We start from the raw sequence: 24646 nt of genomic DNA, 5'->3' as shown, positions 1-24646 counted from the left end.
GTTCATCAGCAATTTGATTTGCCATTGCACAAAAAGATTGACACAGAATACATCAAGTGCAAGGATTCTAGGTTATTAATACTGAGAAAAAAACACAAATAAAAAATTTTAAAAGCTGATTTAATACCATGTTAAGAATCATGTATATTTTTTTCTTCTACATTAATCCATATGTTGTTCTATGAACACTCAGATCGTTTTACATTTTCTAAAATAATTTCTTTGGGGGAATTAAAATTTTTTTTTCCTAGAGAAAAATCATTGTCATTTTTATGTAATAATTGGTTAAAATTAATCTACATAACTTACATATTTATTTAGCAGGAAATATTTTACTTTCTATAGGACACACTGCCCACATAGGAATCAACTGAATTATGAAATGCTTATTGTTTGTAGATTCTTTCAACTGCCAAAGACTAGTAAGCAAAAGTTTTAAAAATCTTAATGACAACATGCTTTTTAAAAAGGGCTTAACTAAATAAAATTTACCCATCTTTCCTTTCAGTTATAAAGTGAAACCATTTTATCATATGCATAATTAAAAACTTAGGGGTAAAAAGCACTTCTTAAAAGGAAAGATTCTGGGCACCTGGGTGGCTCGGTTAAGTCAGTTAAGTGGCTGACTTCGGCTCAGGTCATGATCTCACAGTCTGTGAGTTTGAGCCCTGCATCAGGCTCTATGCTGACAGCTCAGAGCCTAGAGCCTGCTTTGGATTCTGTGTGTCTGTCTCTCTGCCCCTCCCCCACTTGTGCTCTGCCTGTGTCTGTCTCTCAAAAATAAATAAATGTTAAAAAAAAAAAAAGGAAAGATTCAATGGAATATATTTGAAAATGCTCATGCTTGTAATGGTAATGTAGAATAATTACCATGCTGTTTATTATAAAATGTAGTCTCCTTGGTAATAAAAATACATTGTTATTTAAATTTGGAGTTTAGGGTCATAAAGTTATCTTTAAAACTATGAGAACTTTATAGAGAGGGTCTATTACATTTAATGTTTGTGAAAAACAGTGAGTTACTTCCATTAGGCACTCCTGCTCTTGTATTTTCTTGGTCTATAATGCATCCTTCATAACTTAAGACAAAACAAAAAGCTATCATACTTTACACATACAACATGGTTCAACCAGTGATGGTACCTCAGTAGATTATTAGTCTTGAAACCTTGTAAACATGACAAAATCATCTCTTCATTTTTTATTTCTCTGTTTTTAATTTTAGTGCCAAATACCTTGTATTAAGAAAGTATGGCATTGGGGCGCTTGGGTGGCTCAGTTGGTAAAGCATCTGACTTCAGTTCAGGTCATGATCTCATGGCTCATGGGTTCAAACCCTGCATAGGGCTCTGTGCTAACAGCTCAGAGCCTGGAGCCTGCTTCAGATTCTGTACCTCCCTCTCTTTCTGCCCCTGCCCCACTCATGCTCTGTGCTCGCTCTCTCTCCCTTAAAAATGGATAAACATTAAAAAATTATAAAAAAAAAAAAAAAAGAAAGAAAGAAAGAAAGCACTGCATTGTCACCAGCTGGGAAATAAGTTCTTTTTTTTTTTTTTTTCAAATTTTTATTTAAATTTTAGTTAGTGAACATGCAGTGCAATATTGGTTTCAAGAGTAGAATTCAGTGATTCATCACTTACATACAACACCCAGTGCTCACCACAAGTGCCCCCCTTAGTACCCATCACCCATCTAACCCATCTCCCACCCACATCCCTCCATCAACCCTCAATTTGTTCTCTATAAGAGTCTCTCATGGTTTATTTCCCTCTCTCTCTTTTTTGGAAAATAAGTTCTTAATGGATGTTATTGCATCCTTACAATGGAATCAAAAATAGGTTCTCATTCAAGTTCTTTAAAGATTGATTTGTGGGTCAAAGATTTGAATATGATTACAGTCAGCCAGCATTTGTTAACTATCTACTTGTGCCCAGTAGTGGGCTAGGTGCTGAGGATGCCAGGAGGTGGATGATGTAGTGTTTGCCTCCAAATGAGGAAATAAGAGTAGACATTAATGATCAATTACAATAATACAAATAACATTGATTCATTGTGTAGAGAGTGAAAAATAATTTTAAAAAGTAGGAAACCTTCCTATTTGTATTATTTTCTATTCATAGACCTTCACAAACATACATTTACTGAGTGTATGAAGAGATTATTGAATTAACGAATAACGTACTTATTGAGGACTTTCAATATGACAGACACTGTCATAAAGTCTGGAGATACAGCATGTAACAAAAGAGACAAAAATCTCTGCCTCATAAACAAATGAATCCAGGTAGTAGTGGGATCAAGAATGACATTTAAATCCAGGGAAAATTATGTCCTTTGACTTGCCACCCCCTGTTTTTGGTAAAGATACTATATTTAATATAAGTAGAAGTTAGAAGAAAACCCAAGAGCTGCCTTGAAGAGAGCAAGAAGCTACAAAATGACAGCATGTATTTCATTTTATTTATTTTTTTAATGTTTGAGAGAGAGTGCAAATGGGGAAGGGGCAGAGAGAGAGGGAGACAGAATCTGAAGCAGGCTCTGTGCTGACTTGGGGCGTGAACCCATGAAACGTGAGATCATGACCTGAGCTGAAGTCGGACACTCAACCGACTGAGCCCCCAGGCACCCCGACAGCATGTATTTTAAAGGGAAGTAGAGTGAAGCAAGCCTGCTGGCTTTGCCTTTGAGAATGAGGAGCGCTTTGAGGTTGCCTCCCCTAACACCCTCCTGCCCCGCTGTCAGTTACTCAGCGAGCACAGAACCCAATGGACTGCCTTCAGGGATGGTTCTCCATGGCAAATGCTCGGTGAGGGTTATCTGTTGGGTGTGAAACTGCTGTACCACCCCCTGCTTTACCCACTCAACTATCCACATCTCTGTGTCAAAATGACCTTACAGAGCTGCAGTCGAGTGTAATGGTTAGGACTGCTTGCAATCTGACTTCTTGGATTAGTATCCTGGCCACTTACTCCTTGGGTGACCTGGAAGGCAAACCACATCACTCTCTATGTCTTAGTTTGCTTTTCTGTAACATGAGAATACTAGGCCCTATATCAAGTAGTAGTATGCAGTAGTTAATGAGATAATACATGTGTGAAAGTGACTTCTTTGCTATATGCGAACTTTTAATAATTATTTTTTTCAGTAAGTCATAATTTCCATTCTGAAGCCAAAAGAAATAAAAGAAATTTAATCTATTCAGTAACCTCTGTCTAACTCAGTAATTTTGTTTAAAGTTACCTCTGGCTTGTGGTGCTTGGGTGGCTGAGTCGGTTAAGTGACTCTTGATCTTGGCTCAGGTCACGATCTCACGGTTGGTGAGCCTAAGCACTGTGTCAGGCTCTGCGCTATAGTGCGGTCTCTAGACCCTCTGACATTCTCTCTGCACTATCAGAGAATTCCTGCTTGGAATTCTCATTCCTTCTCCTTCTGCCCCTATCCCACTCGTGGTCTCTGTCTCTCCCTCTCAAAATAAAGAAATAAACTTAAGGAAAATAAAGTTACCTCTGGCTTAAAAGCCTGGTTATGGTTAAGTAGTTGATCAAATCCAAGTATTACTGTTTTGAGATTGATTCCAGCTCAAATTCTGTAGCTTGGGTAAGAAATTTCCTCATGACCCCCTCTTCCCAGCCCTCCTTCTGCACCTGCTTCTACTTTCCCTGGGCTCCTGATTGCCTGTGGGCCTGATGCAAAGGGTAGGGGGCTCCACTTCAGCACCCAGAGCTTGTCTGTGAGATCTGGCGGGCTTGTGGTCACTCCTCAGAGCGTTGGCCTTTTCAGCTGGCCACACCCAACTACTGGGCACTATTTATTGTGTGGCATATTTAATGGTCTGAAAGGCCCTAGCAGCAAGTGTTCTACAGAGTGCTGTAACTTCTCCCACCTCATGGAGTATCTTCACCTCATCTGGCTTCCATGGGGCTGAGATAACAGTCGTCTACCTACTCTAGTTCCCGGGCCCACCGGGATCCTAGCCATGCCCATCCAGGCACACAGAAGTATGGGCAGAAACAAAGAGGGTGTATGCTTTTTTCCAGCATGTTGGTTGGCTCCAGAGAGCGAACGTGTGGGTCCTGCTGCTCTGTAAACTCCAGCAGAGAAGTTAGGGCCTATCTCAATGTTTCCAGGTGCCCCTAAAGCTCAAGGGCCTATGTCTAGTTCCTTGTCCTCTCCTATCTCCCTGGAGTGGGGGGGATGGAGGGAAAGGAGCAACGTGCAGCACTTCAGATGCTAATATCCCAAACCTCTATTCTTTCTCTTTCTCAGTTTCTTTTATATGTTCATAGTGGCAAGATCCACAACCTTGTTCTATCTCATTTGTCCCCTGATGCAGACCAGCAGCCTGGCTCTGTGACAGGACTCTCTTTGTACAACGTAGTTTGGCATTTAGAGTCTCTGTTCTCAGCTTAACAGTAGGAGTCCAGACACTTTGTCCTCGGTTTGTGTGGAGGGGCCAGCTGGTGGTCAGGGAAGCTGCAAAAGGCTTATTTTGTTGATGTTTTACATGGGCTTAAATCACTAAGCATTCTAAACTTGCTAAGCACACAATAATCGTAAGCAATCATTAGCCATCATATTGAAAATTTAAAACATACAGCCAACAAATAAGATGCCACCAGATTCTCAGTTCCAGGGACACCAAATATTTCATTGTAATTTCTAAAAACTGTGAATTTCACACAGCAGTACACATGGACACTACAGAGATAGTAATGTTTTTGTCTATTACATATCAATAGCGTTGCTGAATTCAGCAAACAAAAGCACAGGGCATGCCATTAAATTTAAATTTCAGGTAAACAATGAGTATGTTTTAAAACATCAATATGTCCCATTCGGATAAATGATGTATGACTTTTCAGTATTAGTGTGTCCCAAATACTGCATGGAGGCCCTGTATTTCATCTAACATCCTCATGTGCGATTTACCTCCCTTCCCTCGTTGAGAGTCTGAAGTAGATCTTTTTATTGCAAATGTGAAGGTGACTCTCAGTTATTACATTGCACGAAGGCTATGGCTAAAGGCTAAGGAATTACCTTTATAAAAACAACCCAAGGGGCGCCTGGGTAGTGCAGTCGGTTAAGCGTCTGACTTCAGCCAGGTCACGATCTCGCGGTCCGGGAGTTCGAGCCCCGCGTCAGGCTCTGGGCTGATGGCTCAGAGCCTGGAGCCTGTTTCCGATTCTGTGTCTCCCTCTCTCTCTGCCCCTCCCCCGCTCATGCTCTGTCTCTCTCTGTCCCAAAAATAAATAAACGTTGAAAAAAAAATTAAAAAAAAAAAAACAACCCAAAAGATCAGAGTTGAGTGGGAAGGAGGATGTGGCCAGTCATTTACATTTGTCCCCTCATGTCAGTTCCTGAAATGAAATTCAGCACATTTTCAATGAAATGGGATGAAATCAGAATGTGGTATTTGTGTTTCCATGTTTGGATCTATCTCATCCTAAAGAGTGTTAGTATCTTGAAGGGTCAGCATAAGCTCTGTTTACTTAGGGAGCATAAGAAATATGTCAACCCTTTGAAAAACTTTCAATTAAACTGCGAGAGCTTTGATGTCAGGCTTTCAGATTAGTATTACATCATTCAAAAAGATCCAATTTCATGTGCCATAGAGAGGGAAAAATATAATGGTCTTTATAGACAGTTATTGAATTTAGAGAATATTTACTTTAAAATACAGATTATTACCACTTGATAAGCTGTATCTAGTGCATCAATTTCAATTTAGAAAGTATGCTCTTAGAGAATTCTATCTCCCTGACTTTTCTGTTCACAGAGACCATCAGTAGTATTGGTTTCTAGTATAAATCAATGTTTATATGTTACTCTGGAAGCTTCAAGTGGTAATGGAAATGGTTTCAAATATACAGGATTTTATGAGAGTTCAATGGATATAACCAGAATATTTTGAGTGTCTACTATATGCCGTGTACTTCACATAGATCTCTAATCTAACCAATAAGTTAATGAGAGAGGGTGATGAGGTAAGTAATTTTGCCAGCCCCATAAAATTGTCTGATTCTAAGAGCACTGTATCTACTATAACTCCCTTCTGGATTTTTCTTACAGACCTCATCTGCAGTTATTTTGTTCTTCGGAAGGAACCTGAGCAAAAAATCTCACACTCATTAAATTCACTTCTAATTCTGATAATATAAGTGGTAATTTCTTACAGGTGACCATTTTTACTTCTCTTGATGGAGTTACACATTCTTCCCAGTATTATTTTCGGAAGACATTTTAAATGAAATTTATGCTAACTTATTTGTGGTTACCTATCAAATAGCACATTAACTATGTATTTAATTCTATATTTAAAATTTACCTCAAAATAAAAAAAAAAACCTAATTCAAAGGATACATGCACCCCTGTTTATTGCAGCATTATTTACAATAGCCAAATTATGAAAGCAGCCCAAGTGTCCATCGACTGATGAATGGATAAAGATGTGATATATCTATACAGTAAAATATTATTCTGCCATAAAAAAAAGCATGAAATCTTGCCATTTGCAACAACATGGGTGGAGCTAGAGAGTATAAAGCAAAATAAGTCAGTCAGAGAAAGACAAATACCATATGGTTCCACTCATATGTGGAATTTAAGAAACCAAACAAACAAAGGAAAAGAGAGAGACAGAGAGAGACGAACCTAGAAACCGACTTTAACTACAGAGAACAAACAGATAGTTCCCAGAGGGGAGGTGGGTAGGGGATGGGGATTAAGGAGGGCACTAGTCATGATGACTGAGCAATGTATACAATTGCCGAGTCACTACATTGTACACCTGAAACTAACAGAACATTTTGCATGGACTATACTGGAATTTAAAAACTTAATAAAAAAAACCTTCTGGAAATACGCACAGAAAAAGGTTAATGATACTTAGGTCTGAGGCGACCAACTGAAGTCTGAGTGGGAGAAACACTTAACGCTAAAATTGTTTATAATACTTCAAAAGGTAAGAAGATTCTGTATGTAGGTTGGAATAATGATAAGGGAAAAATGAACACTAACAATGAAAAACAAATTTTAAGAATACTGAAATCTGAAGAGTCCAATCTCCCACCGGTGACAGTATTACATAGACAACATCCTTACTTCTGTTTGGATATTTTAGTGGTGTTGAGGTTCACGAGTGTTCAAGGCAGTTTATTCTGTGAATAGATAGCAGTTTGAAATGAAGTCTGTATTGAATTGGTATTTGTCTCTCAGGAACTTTACTTACAGATCCTAGTTCTTTCCCTCTGGAGCCACATAAATAAATTTAATCCCTCCTCTCACCCCACATAGGTGCTATGCTAGTAAACTAATGTTTTGGTACTTTTATACAGCCTAGAACTCATAATTTGACCCCCTAAGCAGAGGATGTTATTAAAAATGGTCTTGAATATATTCACATATGAAAGGAAACATACAAAAAATAATGATACATTGTAAGGAAATTTAATATAGTTCCTTACACGTGTATGCATACACACATATAATAGGCTAACATATATATTTACCTATTTTCTATTAAATGGGAGTATAAACTAAACAGCAGGCATCTCTATTCAGCTATTACATTCCCCCTTCCGTATGCAAGGGAGTAGGACTAAATAAGCTAAGTAAGCTTAGTCAGTGCTCCTATGTTGAGTCTTAAGTGTATCGCATCTGTTAAAGAAATGGCACTGGGGTATTTTTTTTTCCCCTTCAGAAATGACCTTATCTTGTGTTGGAGGGTTTCCTCAGTAAAAGAAAGTTCATCCAGCATCCTGGCACGCAACTGCAAGCTCGTCTATCTTCATAATCATGTTCTGAACATCTCTCCCCCTCCACAGATCATTTTCCGAAAAATCAGTGACGTGAAGAAAGAGGAAGAGGAGCGCCTCCGGCAGAAGAATGAGGTCACCCTCAGCATTCCCGTGGACCACCCCGTCCGAAAGCTCTTCCAGAAGTTCAAGCAACAGAAGGAGCTGCGGAATCAGGGGTCAACACAGAGCGACCCCGAGCGCAACCAGCTCCAGGTGGAAAGCCGCTCCTTACAGAACGGAGCTTCCATCACGGGCACCAGTGTGGTCACCGTGTCACAGATCACCCCCATCCAGACATCGCTGGCCTACGTGAAAACCAGTGAGTCCCTCAAGCAAAACAACCGCGACGCCATGGAACTCAAGCCCAACGGCGGTGCTGACCCCAAATGTCTCAAAGTCAACAGCCCCATAAGGATGAAGAACGGAAATGGGAAAGGATGGCTGCGACTCAAGAATAACATGGGCGCCCATGAGGAGAAAAAGGAAGACTGGAATAACGTCACGAAAGCGGAGTCCATGGGGCTATTGTCAGAGGACCCCAAGGGCAGCGATTCAGAGAACAGCGTTACCAAAAACCCATTAAGGAAAACAGATTCTTGTGACAGTGGGATTACAAAAAGTGACCTTCGTTTGGATAAGGCCGGGGAGGCCCGAAGTCCACTGGAGCACAGCCCTATTCAGGCTGATGCCAAGCACCCCTTTTATCCCATCCCAGAGCAGGCCTTACAAACCACACTGCAGGAAGTCAAACATGAACTCAAAGAGGACATCCAGCTGCTAAGCTGCAGAATGACTGCCCTGGAAAAGCAGGTGGCAGAAATCTTAAAAATACTCTCAGAAAAAAGCGCGCCCCAGACCTCTTCTCCCAAATCCCAGATGCCACTCCAAGTACCTTCCCAAATACCATGTCAGGATATTTTTAGTGTTTCAAGGCCTGAGTCACCTGAGTCTGACAAAGATGAAATCCACTTTTAATATATATACATATATATTTGTTAATATATTAAAAACAGTATATACATCTATATACATACATGTGTATATACAGTATATACATATATATATTTTCACTTGCTTTCAATATGATGAAACCATATGGATTTTGATATGTAAATACTGCATGTCCAGCTGGATTCTGGCCTGCCAAAGAAGATGATTATTTAAAACATAGATATTGCTTGTATATTATGCAGTTGACTGCATGCACACTGTACATTTATTTATAATCTCTATTCTAATACAAAAAAAAGTATGATTTTTGCTAACCTAGGCAATGTAATATTTGAAGAATCAGGGTCCAACCTGCCAATGTTGCCATGACAAATTTGATCTCAGGCTGAGTATATCGAGCTGTCATTTTCTCACTGTTCTGTTAAGTTAAAATTCTGGATTAATGCCAAGGGAGAGTTCGCCCTTTTAGACCGTCGGTACCGTTTTATAATCTCTTTTCATAGGATATTTTTCTGTAACTTAGTGTTAGGTTATTTTCCCCAACACGCAGTGTCTGCTCCATCAAAATGACTGTTTTGTTGCCTAAATCAGATAGCAGTGGGGGACGCTGAGAACGTATTGCTATGAGTTTTGTGCATGAATTGCATTTCTGCTCAACTATACCTCTCCTTTTTTAACACTATACTTAGACAGTAATCATTAACGCTTATGTAAGGAAATCCCTCCTCCCTCCGTCTTGGAGAACAGCTGCCATCTTGTAAGCTGATTTTACCAACCCCATAAATACGAAACTATTAATATAGTGTATATTATTATAGAAAAACTGCACCACAGGGTAAAAGGGCCTTTTAACAATTCATGTTAGCGATGCTGGTTTTCCAAATGTGACGAGTGTTCTAAATTTGTACTTCTAAAACTTGTTCAAAGGTGAAGTTGAAAGGCTCTTAGCAAAGAAACAAACAAAACACATCTAAGTACTCATATCAAAATTTTAACTATAATGACATAAAATAAAAAAGAATGTAAGCAGATAGACAATATTTTGTAGCATATCTGTAACTTAAGATGAAACACAGGTACAGAATTGTTCACACAGGATTCTTAATGTTTATAGGGATAACACATGAAACACGGTGACAAAAAAACACTAACAAGTAGATGTTAAGTTGCTCAGTTCAGATAACTGCTTTTCTATAATTTTATTCTGGTTACAATTTTCTAAAGCTTTTTTGCACACAGTTCTACTGCAGGACTTCTGCTGAGTTGATACAGTAGACTGCTGTGGCTCAGGCAGATCCATTTATGAAAGGGGGTTACTAAAGACTGAATTTCAGAGTCTTTTGAGTTATAAATCCTCTTCCTAGAAAGTGCCTATTATCAACTAAAAAAAAAAAGTCACAAACAGTTGTGTATAGCCAGTCCCTTAAGTGGTATGTATTGAGAATAAAATACATGTTCATTTGTAAGAACCCAGAAGAATTTTTTCTTTTGACTAAAGTCTATGTTATGAAGTTGATCAAAGAGGCATACTTTTAAATTGGTGCATGCATGACATCTAATTGTGGGAACAGGGAAGTTATTGTTTGCATCACGTTGAAAATATATTCCAGGAATCTGTACATTATTGGACCATCTGTACATATACATTCACAATATACACCAGATGACAGCAAAATCAAAGGAGATATTTTGACCTATTGTTGCCATTTTTATGAGCTTTTCTAACGATCTCTCAGCATCCCCAAACAAAACCACCAGAACTGAAAGACAGGTTATCACAGACCGGAGAAGTGCAGAACCAAGTAACTTATAAAAACAAGGGATATTTTAGAATATCTATTAGAGCTTCTTCACATGCCCACAAGATGTGCCTCTTTAATCCAGGAGTCTCAGAACAGATGTGATGTGCCAGGGGCTCCATTTCCCCTTCTCTGTGCCCACGACTTCCATTACTCATCATGGAAGTTTGCAGGGGAGCATGTCTCCAGGCAATGCTACGACATCTACCTACCACAGGCACAAGAAAATGAGGTAATCACAGTAAAAGGAATCAGCCTTGAAATTGAGACTTAGTTGCTTTCATGGCGAGGAGGGTCCTTTTTCTTGACCTCTGACATTTATTGAATTGCAGGGTAATTTTCTATTTAACCATGTACGGCACAAGCCTGGTTAAGCTTTTAGAGGTGAATGAATAGTAAGCATAACCTAAGTACAGAAATGGTCAAGCTTTAGCCACGTGCTTCAAAAATAACCACTGGTGTAAAACTATATCAGAATGACTAAAACAGCAGGGTAGTTTGAAGCTGCAATCCACGCCTTTGCCTATTAGTGGTGCAAATATTTGCTGTGTTCTGCCATTGACTCAGTCGACGAACAATATTATTGTTTGTATCCGTGGGAAAGAAACGTGGTTTTGACCTATTCGAGGTTGTCACAAAGGGGTAAAATGTGTCAGATGCTTGTTTATGGTGCAGTTATCACGCATTCTTCTCCAGTCCCCTCTGTCCCTATGTGCATGACATGATGAGGTGCTGAATGCACTCTGCTGTTTCCAGCAGAAATGCATGTGTTCAGCAAACACTGTATATAGAGTAGTCTTTTCGGTTCCCAGATTCTGCAATTCTTACCAGGTGAACTTACTCAGACTTGAATGAAGGGTGAACACTTGCTTCAATAAGTGCAATCGTGACATAGTCATGTTCTGTGTTGCCTCAGCCAGCACATAGACAGGAGATTCTCTTTTGGGGGACCAGACGACTGCATGTTTTATTCTTACCCTGTATAGATGCTTTCGGTGCATCCAGAATAAAATTTTTATTATTATATTTCTGAACAATGTATTAATAGGAGTAAATAGATACGTATTGAAAATCCAAACATTTTTCAAAGCAACTTACATACCTTCAATATTTTTCTATGATAATATATAAGATCAGATGCTGTACCCTGGACAGGTGGTTGTAATGTAATAGCGAAAGCCAAACAAAAATAGAAATGTGAGCTGTGCATCATAAGGACAAGTTTTGTCAGTCTGTATTAGGATATTATTGCACTATGGTCTAGTAGATACAAGAGCTTATGATAAAAAGAAAATAGGCACACGAAAGGCAGATGACAATACCAAAGCTACTAGTGTCCCACAATGACATAAATAGTACTTCGAATGTTTTGGGCATAGATGTCGAAGAGAGACATATACTTCATTGTTAAAATGGAAGATTTTTATTATGACACCAGTTTCATCTCACATGAAGTACAGGTACCTGTACTTACATTGTACAGATACGTACAACTGTCCTACGTGCTCAGTGAAAAAAACTGTATGTAGACCAGAGCAAGAGAGTTCGAAAATTTGGGATTTTAAGCCGCTTTTAAGAACAAATATATACTCCTGGAGTTCCTAGAGCTCTAACAGGAATATTAATTATGACCACTAACAAAAACGCCATTTTGCAAATTCATCCTATTGGAGCCCAAATGCAAATCACAACTTTCTAGGAATTTAAGGAGATTTTGTTCTCCTGAGATCTGGCCCATTTACTGTTCCATTTTAAATTACTAAATTCTTTTAGAAAACATAAAAAAAATAGTCTTCAGAGCAGTGACTGTTTTTAAAAGTGTGCAGTGGTTGGTACTGGTGAAATTATGTGTCATATTCCTAATGAATTCTACTATCTTGTATAATTTTTATCTTTTAAGCTATTTTATCTGTCTCTTTTCCAAAATTTTATGTAGGTAATGAGACAATTTATCTAGAATGTACATAACATACATGGATAACTTTATGGATATTTTATAATTATGTGAATGTTGTGTTTTCATATTTTGTTACATATAAGAATATTTCTCTTGCGGTCTTGATGGCAAGGGAGAGAAGAAAGAACAATCTTTTGGAAAACATCCTAGGATTAGTATCTGAGCTCCATCTTGGATTCTGAATCTAGCTTTGCCACAATTGTAGTGTAACTTCGGGCCAATTAACTGTTCTCTGGTGTATCTGGGCTTCAATTTCCCCACCAATAAATAATAAAATGAAGATAAGAACTGCTCCGTTCTTATATCAAGATGATGTTAGGTCGGTGGCAAATCATCTTCCTCTCAAACGAAAATCACATTAAGACAAATTATTAATTCCTTCTTTCTTTCATAGAAGATCAGCTGAGGTGGACTCTCTAAATCTTTTTCTAGGGTTTAGAAGAGGTGTCTCTTGTCAGAAGTCGGTGGGGAAATACACTGATGGCTAAATAATTATCAGTCATTGGCATGTGAGCAAAAGACTTGAGAATTATCTGGGAATTTAGAACTATTAAATAAACATGGAAGGAGTGAATGTCATGTGAGAAGAGAGAAAGAAGAGAAAAATACATGTAAATATTATGATTTTGTTTATTCTATTTAATCATACTGCTCAGCAGAAATTCTCATTCTTGTGAGAAAAAGTAAAAAAATTGTTGAGTATTCAAGATACAGAGCAGTTCATTTTTCGGTTTTGTATAAAAACAATCATGACTTACTTGAGACACATGGCTCCACGTGGGCAGATATTCTTACAATGAAATTCTTAATTGTAAAAGAATCCTTTCCAATGACCAATTGATTTTTCAATGTGTATCTTGAACTGGAAAAAAAAAAGGTCAAAAAAAAAAAAAAAAGGAAAATCATTTGAATTACACTTAAAAATACTCATGTTATTGTGACCTAAATTAGTGTTCTAACTTAAAAAGTTATAATACATGATTAATAATATTGGTAACTCTAGGAAGCCACTTATAACATGTAAACATTTTATTTTTGAGAATGAGATTCATTTTGTTAACATTTGTTCATTCTACAAAGATAATCTTGTATCCTAAAGAATACACTCAAGCCTGAAGTCACTCCATTGGTGGTGACCCTTTGGGTAAAGAAAATACCAAGAGCACATAGTAACAAAGGGGAAACATCTTACACACCAAGACATTTAGATCTCTTACAGGGTTTTTTAATTTTTCTGTTACATCAGAATTTAAAAACTGTTATAACAAAATGGGAATTAGGCATTTTTTTGAAAGCAGACACAATTTCTCAAGTTAAAGAAAGGTTCATTATAAATGCCCAATATATTTAAGAAATATTAAAAGAGATTTATGCGGAGCATTCACTATTAACCATGACTTTTTACTATCCATTCTAATGTTTTTTATTTATTTGCTAAATAGTTGATAACACTTATATTTGTATCCACTCTGTGATAGGCCCATGGCATTCCAAATCACAGTTGCATTACATATGTATTCTACACATATGTAAATAAATATTTTCAATCCACTTTCTCTCGGTGTAAACTTTGTACTTACAACTTACATGTTGTTAACAGCTCAGATAATAAAAACTCTTCGAAATGGGGAATGACATATATGAATTTTTAGAGGGTTGATATAGATTGAGTTGACATTATAAGAAAAGTTCTTCTTATTGGTTCAGGAAAACAAACCAAGAGGTGATGTATGTGGGACTACACAATCCAAACAAAAACAGAGTTCAGGTTTTAAATAGGTTAGTAGTGCCAGGCTACATAAGCTCATGGGATTTGCACTTGCATCTCCGGAACAAATCTGCAAAGAGGAAAACAGAGTTATTTGAACAGAAACCAAACTGTAACCTACACCTTCCTATAGTTATAGCTTGTTTTTCTCACTGGCACATCACTAGACAAGCAAAAGGAGACATGTGGATGTCAAAAGCTCTTTAAACAATAAATAATGTGAATTATAAAACCTAATGCAATCCTAGGACTTGAGCAAGTAATAAATTCAAACATACTGTGTTGCATACATTCTCCTTTAATACCAGGTTTTCTCATCCATAAGTAAAACAGTGCTTATACGAGATGTTTCTAGTACCCATACATGAATTATGGAAAATACAGTTTTAAGAGGAAAGCTACAGACCTATTCTCATTAAAAGAGACACATTTTTGGGCTTTTCATACCTCTTTTCTGTGAAATTTAGATCTTCAATAAAATATTTTCCTTAATGGGGTGCCTGGGTGGCTCAGTCAGTTGAGCGTCTGACTTCGGCTCAGGTCATGATCTCCCAGTTCATGACTTAGAGCCCTGCATTAGGCTCTGTGCTGAAAGCTCAGAGCCTGAAGCCTGCTTCTGATTCTGTGTCTCCCTCTCTCTCTGCCCCTCCCCTGTTCATGCTCTCTCTCACTCTCAGAAATGAATAAATGTTAAAAAAATACTGAGATTCAAAAAAAATATTTTCCTTAAACTTTATTTTCACACAATCATTACTCACAAGCTTAATATTAATTAATATTTGTACTACTTTGGCATTTGCCCTTCACCACCACCCCCCTCTTTATTTTCTCTGCAAAGGTATCTATTCACTTTTCCACAAATTTACAAGTGTTTTACCTCCTGGGTCTTATCCAACTTTTCTCATTTAGAATATTTCTAGAACTGGAGACTTAGATGCTAAAAATAATGACATTGCTAGTGATTCTCTTCCTGGCAATGTGAGTTATTCAGTATGTTTAAGATTACAAACCAATATACTTTTCTTATGTTAGGATAAAATGCTTACTCTGTATTTTGCTGGTTTTCTTTTCCATTCTTGATACTTTTCTTCCCAAAACTACTAAAAAAAATCAGACTTAAAAATAAAATTTCTTCTTTGACCCTAGGTCTTTTTCTACATTGGAAATAATGAAGATAAACATTTATATAATTATAAATTTGTTCTTTGTTTTCATGATGGAGGAATTTAACTTATAATGATCACAATTTAATTTATAATTCTCACATGTGGTAATATAATATTTCCAAAAGTTATAGTGAAAATCTGTTTGGGGTCATAAAGTATGCGAAGGTGAGAAGCACTAAAAAAATGAACATTCTTTATTAACAAAATTATATCACACAAATAAAGTTGTTAAACAGTGTCAGTGTTCAGTATTACTAATGAGTTTAATCTTCAAAGCATTTTCTGTAAAATAATTGGTTCTCAGCCATCCACTGAGGGCAGAAAATATCTCCTATCCAAGTCCAAAGGCCAGTGACAAAGTATGGAGTTTTATTACCATGTCTTTCTTGTCCTTCAAAACACTTGAGGGTATGCACACACACACAGAACCAAACAAATCATCTTCTTCTATAGAGCAAGGTAGTTAATTCATTCTTTGTAGAGTATTTACATTTATTAAATGGCACGGTGAAGTTTGAGAATGTTTGAGAAATTAAGAGAAAATAGGTAAACATTTATGTGGACATATTTATTTAGATAGTACTAAAATTTGTAATTGGCCCTACATTATAATTAAAATTTTGAGTCATGCGATGTAGGGAAATGAGACGTGAGCTAGAATTTGGATCATGACCTGAATCAAAATCAAGACTTGGATGCTCAACCGACCCAGAATTTTTTAATTCCTATTATATGCCAGATGTTGTAAGAGTGTTAGTCTGTATTCTAACTTGAGATTTTCTATCTCTTGATTTTCATGATGAGAGTATGTTTGCATGCTTCATGAAGGTCAAGACCATTGAGATTTGGACTGGGAATCAGGAAAATGATGAAGGCAAAGGATGAGAGAAGACTGAGTAGAATCTATCTGTTTCTTTACCTTCAGGCTTAGAAGTTAAATAAGTTGATTTGGCTCATATTTATTGAGTGTTCATTCCCTGTTTATGCTGTGCTAAACATTTTATTTCGAATCTCACATTTAATTTTTGCAACAACCCTAAGAAGTAACAGATAAGGAACTTGTCAGGATAGCCTAGCTATTAAGTGGTAAAGGTGAAATTCTTTTTTATTTTTATAGTTTTTTTAATTTCCTTAATGTTTATTCATTTTCGAGAGACAGAGAGAGACAGAGTGCAAGCAGGGGTGGGGCAGAGAGAGAGGGAAACACAGAATCCGAAGCAGGCTCCAGGCTCTGAGCTGTCAGCACAGAGCCTGATGCAGGGCTCAAACTTACAAACTGTGAGATCATGACCTGAGCTGAAGTCAGATGCTTACCTGACTGAGCCACCCAGGGGCCCCAGTAAGTGATAAAGGTGAAATTCTAAAACAGGCAGGAAGACTTTAGAGAGAAAAATTCATTTTATAGACTACTGACATTGCAAGGGCCATCTGGTCCAACCACAAATTCCAAGTTTTTCAAGACATGCACTTTTATTTTATTTTTTATTTTTTTGTTAAAATTTTTTCTAACTTTTTTATTCAGTATTGACAGAGAGACAGAGCGTGAGCAGGGGAGGGGCAGAAAGAGTGGGAGACACAGAATCTGAAGCAGGCTCCAGGGTCTGAGCTGTCAGCAGAGCCCGACATGGGGCTCGAATCCACAAATGGTGAAATCATGACCTGAGCCAAAGTCGGCCGCTTAACCGACTGAGCCACCCAGGCACCCCAAGCCATGTACTTTTAAAGGCTCCTGAGATTAAAATAACTTCCAGAAATGTCACTCTGTAACATAAAAGTAAATATCTGATTTTTCATGGTAGGTCAAAGTAAATGACAGTGGTTGAAATCCTAATTGTTATAAGCACAAGGTGCCCCATTCCACAAGGTGGAATTTTCCTTTACTTCTTCAGCAGTCGAAAGGCATCTGTAAAGGTAAATTGCCAAATGCAGTAACAAGTAAGAGGCAAGTTGTGGTCACTGGTACTAACACTTTCTTTTCCAACTGAATTTTAACCTAAAGAGGTAATGCATGATAGTCAAGGAAAGCAAGAGACATTCAGGATTTTTTTCTATTATTTTTTCTCCATTTTTATATTGGAATTTAGATGAAACTCCAGAAAGATTTTATTTTTAAAATTTATTTTTTGATCCACTAAGTTTTAACTGGATTATGCAGATCTTTTTATTGATTACACTGATGTTGCCTTCTTGGCCAAACCACTATTAAATGCATTATCCAAATGAACTATTTCTGTTTAGAATGGCAATTTGTATTACTTCCAAATTTAATAGGCCTCTTGTATGTATATTTGCTTTAGAAAGTATAAATAATTTTCTCTATGTTAATTTTCTGAAGGTGATTTATTTGTCCTACCTTCTGAGATTTTTTTTTGAAGCTAATGTGTTGAGATAAGAAGAAACAAGGTATTACAGCATTACATTCTGGGGATCCTTAGCTCAAACCATCTTATTTCTCTTTGATGATAAAAGAGCTAGAGGTAACCATGAAAAAGACCATTTTACTTGTTTCATAACAATTGTAGAGGACCCCAGTGATAGTATCCAAAGCCTTTTATAGTTAGCTCACTTTCATCCTTGACTTTTATGTTATCACTGCATTATTATTTAAATGAGGTCATGACTTGTACTACATCTGAATGAAGGTACTTGGTCAGAGAACAACTGAGGAAAAGAAATAGAAAAGTAGGGCTAGTAGTTGCTTCCTCATCATGGGTTTTCTGTGTGTGTGTGATGCTTTTTAATAGCATCTATCTATCTATCTATCTATCTATCTATCTATCTATCTATCTAGATAACACATTGTTATAACCACTATTAAGATTTTAATGAAACATTAGGAAGCATTTTGAAAGCTCATCAAATATTTGGCATTAAAAAAAATGTAATTGAGGGCTCCCCTACCAACCAAGTTTACCTCTGGTTCTGACCTAGAAGCCCAGTCTCATAAACACTTGGCATAGTTAATCTATATGTCATGGGATAAAGCCAAGAGAGTCTGACCACTCTTTCGTTCATGCAGAATCACTGACTGTTGAATGACCAGACAAGTCAAGGCCAAAATATCCACACTGTGCCTGAATAAGCCAGAGTTAGTATTCACAATAACTAATTTAAGTAATTCATTGTCAAATATTTTGTCCTTCTCTGCTAAGTCATCTTTGATAACATGAAGCTGAACCCTCTCCTCCTCTACTGAATTCGGGAGATTGGACTCTGTGACTAAAGCAACAAAGATTATTGTTGATCACAGAGCTCTTGGTGTCAAGGATCCCTCATTGGCTTCTCAATTTTTTTCAGAGTATGATGGGAACTATTCCTGATGAGGCCAAGAATGAGTAAACAAGAAGAATAGCTAGCAAACTATGCAAAATCACAATATAGATTCATTTTGAATTCCATGTCAAAGAAAGTTTGATAGACTTGAGTCTTTAATATTGGTATGCTATGTCATAAGCATGCATTGTCAGTTCATACAAAAGCCAAATGTAGTTTCATTTAAAATCAAGATTACTTAATATATTTCATATTTAGAAAAATAGTGGCAAGAATTGTTTTTTGATGTCTGTGGGAAGGTTTTCATGTGACTCTTGAGATTCTTTTTCAGAGGTTATAAATACAGTATTCACTTACATCTTGTTTGGCAGCACGGACATCTTCCACCCTAGAACCCATTCACAGTTAAAGCAAGACAGAACATGCATTTCATATGAGGAACAATATGATTGTTACAACATTGAAGTTGGAAACCAATTTAGCACCATTTCTACCCTGAAACATTCACTGAAATTTATTGAAAAAGCAGAGACTCTTAGAATTGGTTGGTACTCACAGAACACAAATCAAAATGTACATACTTATGATATATTGAAAACCATAGATTTCTTTTGATTCTATGTTCTAGTGACTTTGTTTACTCCAGTTGCAGCATTGTATATGTTATAATGCAAATTACTCACTATAACACTAATGTTTCTATTGGAAATTATTTTTGAAAATTCATAAATGTCTTTGCCACTGCAACCATATTGATGGGAGTTGGGGTATTAAAAATGCCTCTACCTATAAGGGTTAATTTACTGGAAACAACTGATTCGTGTATTGGCCAAGAAAACAATGCAAAAACTTCATGTGATATTTTTAACATCATTATGCTAAGTAGTACTTGTTTACTCTTTTAAAAATCTAATCCATGCCTAGCAGATCATTTCTTTCTACTTAAAGAAAGGTATTGCAATGTGTAATATAGAAATTTTGTAGGTCCTGTCGACCTATTACCTGCTTGCTGAGAGAGTGTGTGAAAATATTTTAACTTTGACTTTAGGGTCAATTCTGGAACACTTGGGATCAAAATTTGATTGCTTCTGGGAGATTTGTGATGATTATCACTTTATTTAAAATTTGTTCACAAGAAACAATCATTTTAAAAAGTGAATTGGCAGGTGGAAGATTCTAACCCAAAAGAATTCTGGGTTTCAGCACAATAAACTGTATTTCATCAGGGAGGATTATTTTGTTTTTTTTTCACACTTTATTTAAATGTGAATATTTTTTCATGATACAGAATAAAATGTGCATTTTATGGAACTTGTTTGAATTGTGTCTTTGTTGAAAATAATTGTTTTGAATTTGGTTTAATAAATGAGAAGCTCTCCATTACAAAAATATCAAGCAATGGATTCAGAGAAAATAATTTTGATATATTAGCTTTGATAATATTATTTTAAACATCTATAATATTTTTCCTGTAATAAGTTGTACTGTAATGCTATAAGCAATAAAATTAGTGTCACATCAGAAGTTAAAATTGTAACCCCCTGCAGTATATTTGTTTAAAGTAAAAGATTTCTCTTTTCTGTTAAAGATAGTGATAAAAACTAGATAGAATTTTGAAGAAATTTTTATTTTAAAATGGGATTTCTTTTTATATTTCTAAATTCTTTTAATTTATCAAAAACATAATTATTTTCCTAATATTATGGGTTTATCCCAGTCTGTGAAATTAAGAAGGTTAGAATGTCCATGGAAAAACTGAATGCTTCCATATTTTAGAAAATCCATAGTTTGCCACTAGCCCTTGAAGCATTAAAAGGCGAGAGCGAGATACATAATATAGGAAGGCTGTTACATGAGGCCTGCAGATTTTTTCTAAGAAACACAGGCTTAAGGGATGGATTTTTGGACATCACTGAAGAGTTATTTATATCTATTGTTTCTCTGTGCAATATAGCATTTTGATTAGAGGACAACTAAATAAAACTTTGTCTTTGTTATGCATATATGAAAGTGTATTTATAGAGGATAGATTCTAGAGTGAGCTGTTGTTTATAAAGAAGTCAGGGATATGAAGATCACACATAATTAAATGGATCAATACACAAATTATTGGTAATTAACACCTCTGTTTTGCCTTTTTTCCCCTCTTCTTTCCTTACATACACACACACACACACACACACACACACACATACACATACACACACACACACATACACATACACACAGCAACCAATTACAATCCCTTCTTGTAAATTCTGTGATAATACATCTACTGAGAAAGATACCAACTTTCAAACATGATAACATATTACAGATTTGGATAAGTAAACACTCCAGTGCCAAATACCATTAAAAGGAGGAGGAGACAGACATTTCTGTGCCATGGGCTATTCTCTCCTGAGAGTGTGATGCAGAATGGATGCAAATGGATGCTTGAGACCCCAACCTTTGGTCAAGAATTCTTGCATCAAAATGCTTCTATTCCCAACCATCAGGGAAGGTTTGCTTTCTTTAAGATCACTGAAAACACCCAGTTTCCCTATATCAGCTCGGATCCATTTTTTTTTTTTTAATCTAAGCAAGTTAGCACAATGTGCTTTAACTGGATTAAATAACGATGTACCCTGTGTGAACAATCTAGAACTGACAGGCATTTTACAGATGGCAGAGACTTTGGAAATGAATCAGCAGCACACCTATTTTGAGAAATGAAGAAACTAAGAACTGGAGAGGGTAAGTGATTCTCCAAAATTCTATGTACAGTTGGTAGAGGAGCTGGACTAAGATTCAGTTGTCTTGATTCCAGGTCCAGTGTTTCTTCCTCTATATTACATTGCTGTAGGCGGTTTCCACAGAGCAACACGTGTACACACACGTATTTCAGCTACTGCTACTGAAGATGTTGCTGGACTCATCTCTGGGTGTTTCTGAAAGGACAGCTGTATGTCCAACTATGCTATTTACATAAAGGTCTTTGCCCTTTATTTCATTTTTTTAAAACCTGAAACAATGGAATCTCACAAAAAGTGTACTCTCCATATGATACTAAGATTGTTATTTAGGGGGCCCCTGAGTGGCTCAGTCAGTTAAGCGTCCAACTTCAGCTCAGGTCATGGTCTCATGGTTGGTGGGTTCGAACCCCACAATGGGCTCTGTGCTGACAGCTTGGAGCCTGGAACCTGCTTCGGATTCTGTGTCTTCCTCCCTCTCTGCCCCTCCCCCGCTCATGCTCTGTCTCTCTCTCAAAAATAAATAAACATTTAAAAAAATTTTTTAAAGATTGTTATTTAGTATAATGTAGTCACAATACTCTGTACACCTAAAGTTTTAGAATCATATTTAAATACATCATCAGTTTGTTGTATCTGGCTAAAGCTGCACAATTGTGTCAGAGGTCAAGAAGACTGAAAAAAAGATTGGCTGGATGCAGACCACCCCAGATCGCTATGTGAGGAACAGAAACTGGAACTTCTGGGTGTCTTTTCTCCTGTGGGCCCATGTGGGTGCATCAATCACTGCTTTCCATCTCATCTGATTCTACTGTCTTCTAGTGTCCAACCTAGTCTTTGTGTGTGTGTGTGTGCATGTCTTTGGGGAGGACAGTCCTCTTGGTTCTTAGAATCCACTGGGACTATTCCCATAAAAAGGGAAAATAAATGTCTATGGTCAAGGTTTACAAATAACAACGTTCAGTCTGGTGAGTGGTGGGTGGAGAAGTGCTAACATTTCCTCACCTGGAGTCATTCAACCCATGAACAGATATTGCTTAATTGTATGATATGGTGATCACACTGACCATGACAGAGGATGTTGCAGCAAATTCAGCTGCACCCAAATTGTGGACCTTTGGATTGTCTTCCATAGCTGTGAATCTCCTGTTTTAAAACCAACACGATTCTCTTGAAATTCTTCATATTAATGACATTTGAGCTATTTAATTTATTGCCTAGCAGGAATTCCAGGAACAATATCCAGGATTAGACAGGGAAGGATTTCAGCTCTCTCATGCCTTCTTTAAATTGCCATGATCTCCACTTTTTTTTTTTTTTTTTTGAGAGAGATTGGGCACATGTGAGTGAGGGGCAGAGAAAGAGATGGGGAGGGGGGAGAGTGAGAGAAGCAGGGCTCACCCTAAGTGGGTTCATGTTTTTACGATGTGGGGTTTGTGTTCACCCAAAGCGGGGCTCATGCTCACCCGAAGCGGGGCAAACTCACCTGATGTGGGACTTGAACTCACAAACCATGAGATCATGACCTGATGCTTAACGTCTGAGCCACCTACGCACCACCAAGGTCTCCATTCTTAACACCCTCCCCCCAACTCTTAACAACATGGGCAAGGAGAGAAGGGAAGAGATTTTCAGTCCTTATTCTTTTACTGCTGCACACATAGCCTGTCTTCTGCTCCCTATAGTTTGTCACTGGGCCTGAAGCAGGGGGAGGAGAAGAAACACCCTGCAGGTGACCTGAAACTGCTGGGGCTCCCTGCCTGACTATGGAAAAAAAGGGAGGACTAGAGCAAGTTATCCAGCAATCACCACTGAGTCCTCTGAAAGGTAGTCTTAGAGGAGGGAGGGCAGGGAGGGGTTCTGCCTTTCAGCACAGGAGCAGCAAATAAGACACTTCTGTGCTGGTGGAGTTGCCAGGAGCCCCTCCCTCCTTCCTTTCCTCTGCTAGTGGAGACTTTATTCTTTGTGTAGCCTAAAGTAGGTTGGGACCAGATCAAATGAGATAATAGCAGTGAAAGTTCTTTGAAAAACATAATGGCTTACACAAAACTTGAGGCTCTTTTTATTTGCCATTGATTTTCCCAGGAGTCAAGAATAGATTCCAGAACTTACTGAGAAGGAGTCATAAATATTAATAACACACATTGACACCAGCTCCCAGTGAGGTTCCAAATTTTTCTCACTTATATATAGAGAAAATTGGACATGATTATAGTATGTTCAGCCATGGCTAGCAGCTGGAGTGTTTTTATTTCCTTGTCAACTATAAAGGCAAGCACAAACACTACATATACCCACTCCTGTGCCTCACCCCACTTCTAGAAACAAAATATTTAAAAAGGACTCTTTAACATGTAGGCTATATCGTAAGTATAGCCCTAGCTTCATTAACCTGAAATTCTTAAGAAAGCAGTACTATTTGAATTTTTCACTTTCAGAGTCAGTTATCGATATCTTACGAGATTTCTGTTACACAGATAGGAATTAAGTACTGTTTCAGAGTTCTTCCTGATTTATGATTTAGAGCTGTAAGATAAATTCTCAAAGTTAATGTTAAAGCAATAGAGAGGTTTCCAGATGTTGAATTAGTTTAGCACTTTCACCCAACTTATTTAGATACAGGTGAGAAAATAATGCCGGAGTTGACAATTTAAAGTGTTTATGCTAAACATAACACAAGACCAAAATTCAATACCAACAATTTTATCGTCCCCATCAAGCCTCCCATCTAAACTCTGACAGGATGTTTGTACTTTTTATAGAACTCCAATTGTTGTGTTTCTGCTGCTATTGTTACTGATATAGAACCAAGATTCTTACTAATTTGTACATTGTATGTATATGGATAGATGGATGGATGGATGGTTGGATGGATGAATACACAGGTAAGTAGAATTATCTGTCAGATAGAGTTCTAGTTACTTTCACATAAGATGCTCCCAATAAGCCCATAGACAGACAAGGCCGCAGGCTCTGGGTGACTAAAAGCCTTTTCTAAGCTTGCATAACTAGAATGTCAGAAAAAGTTTTCAAACCCAGATTTCTGACTCCTGTTTTCTTTGCCTCAAAGTAACTGCTGGACATGCATTAGATACCTGGTTTTCATATCAGCATTTGTAGAAATGAAACATATTAAAATTATTTTGGGGAGGACTCTTGAGTGGTTCAAACTATCACCTGATCACAGAATTTCAAGGTTTGGT

At 37.2% G+C, this 24646-nt stretch overlaps 1 protein-coding gene across 1 annotated transcript in view; it reads left to right on the top strand.

Moving 5' to 3' along the window:
* KCNH5 (potassium voltage-gated channel subfamily H member 5) overlaps positions 1-14055 on the top strand; it is a 314764-nt gene extending 300709 nt beyond the window's left edge. The window contains exon 11 of the mRNA XM_040477339.1: positions 7825-14055. Within this exon, the coding sequence (XP_040333273.1) occupies positions 7825-8772 (948 nt within the window). The 3' untranslated portion in view covers positions 8773-14055. The remainder of the gene's footprint in view (positions 1-7824) is intronic.
* Positions 14056-24646: the final 10591 nt, after the last annotated feature.

The sequence above is a fragment of the Herpailurus yagouaroundi genome, unplaced genomic scaffold, assembly GCF_014898765.1.
Source record: "Herpailurus yagouaroundi ecotype Mexico unplaced genomic scaffold, PumYag 141, whole genome shotgun sequence".
Classification (NCBI taxonomy): Eukaryota; Metazoa; Chordata; class Mammalia; order Carnivora; family Felidae; genus Herpailurus; species Herpailurus yagouaroundi.
The sequence above is the reverse complement of the archived record's forward strand: the minus strand, read 5'-3'. Positions and strand labels throughout refer to the sequence as shown.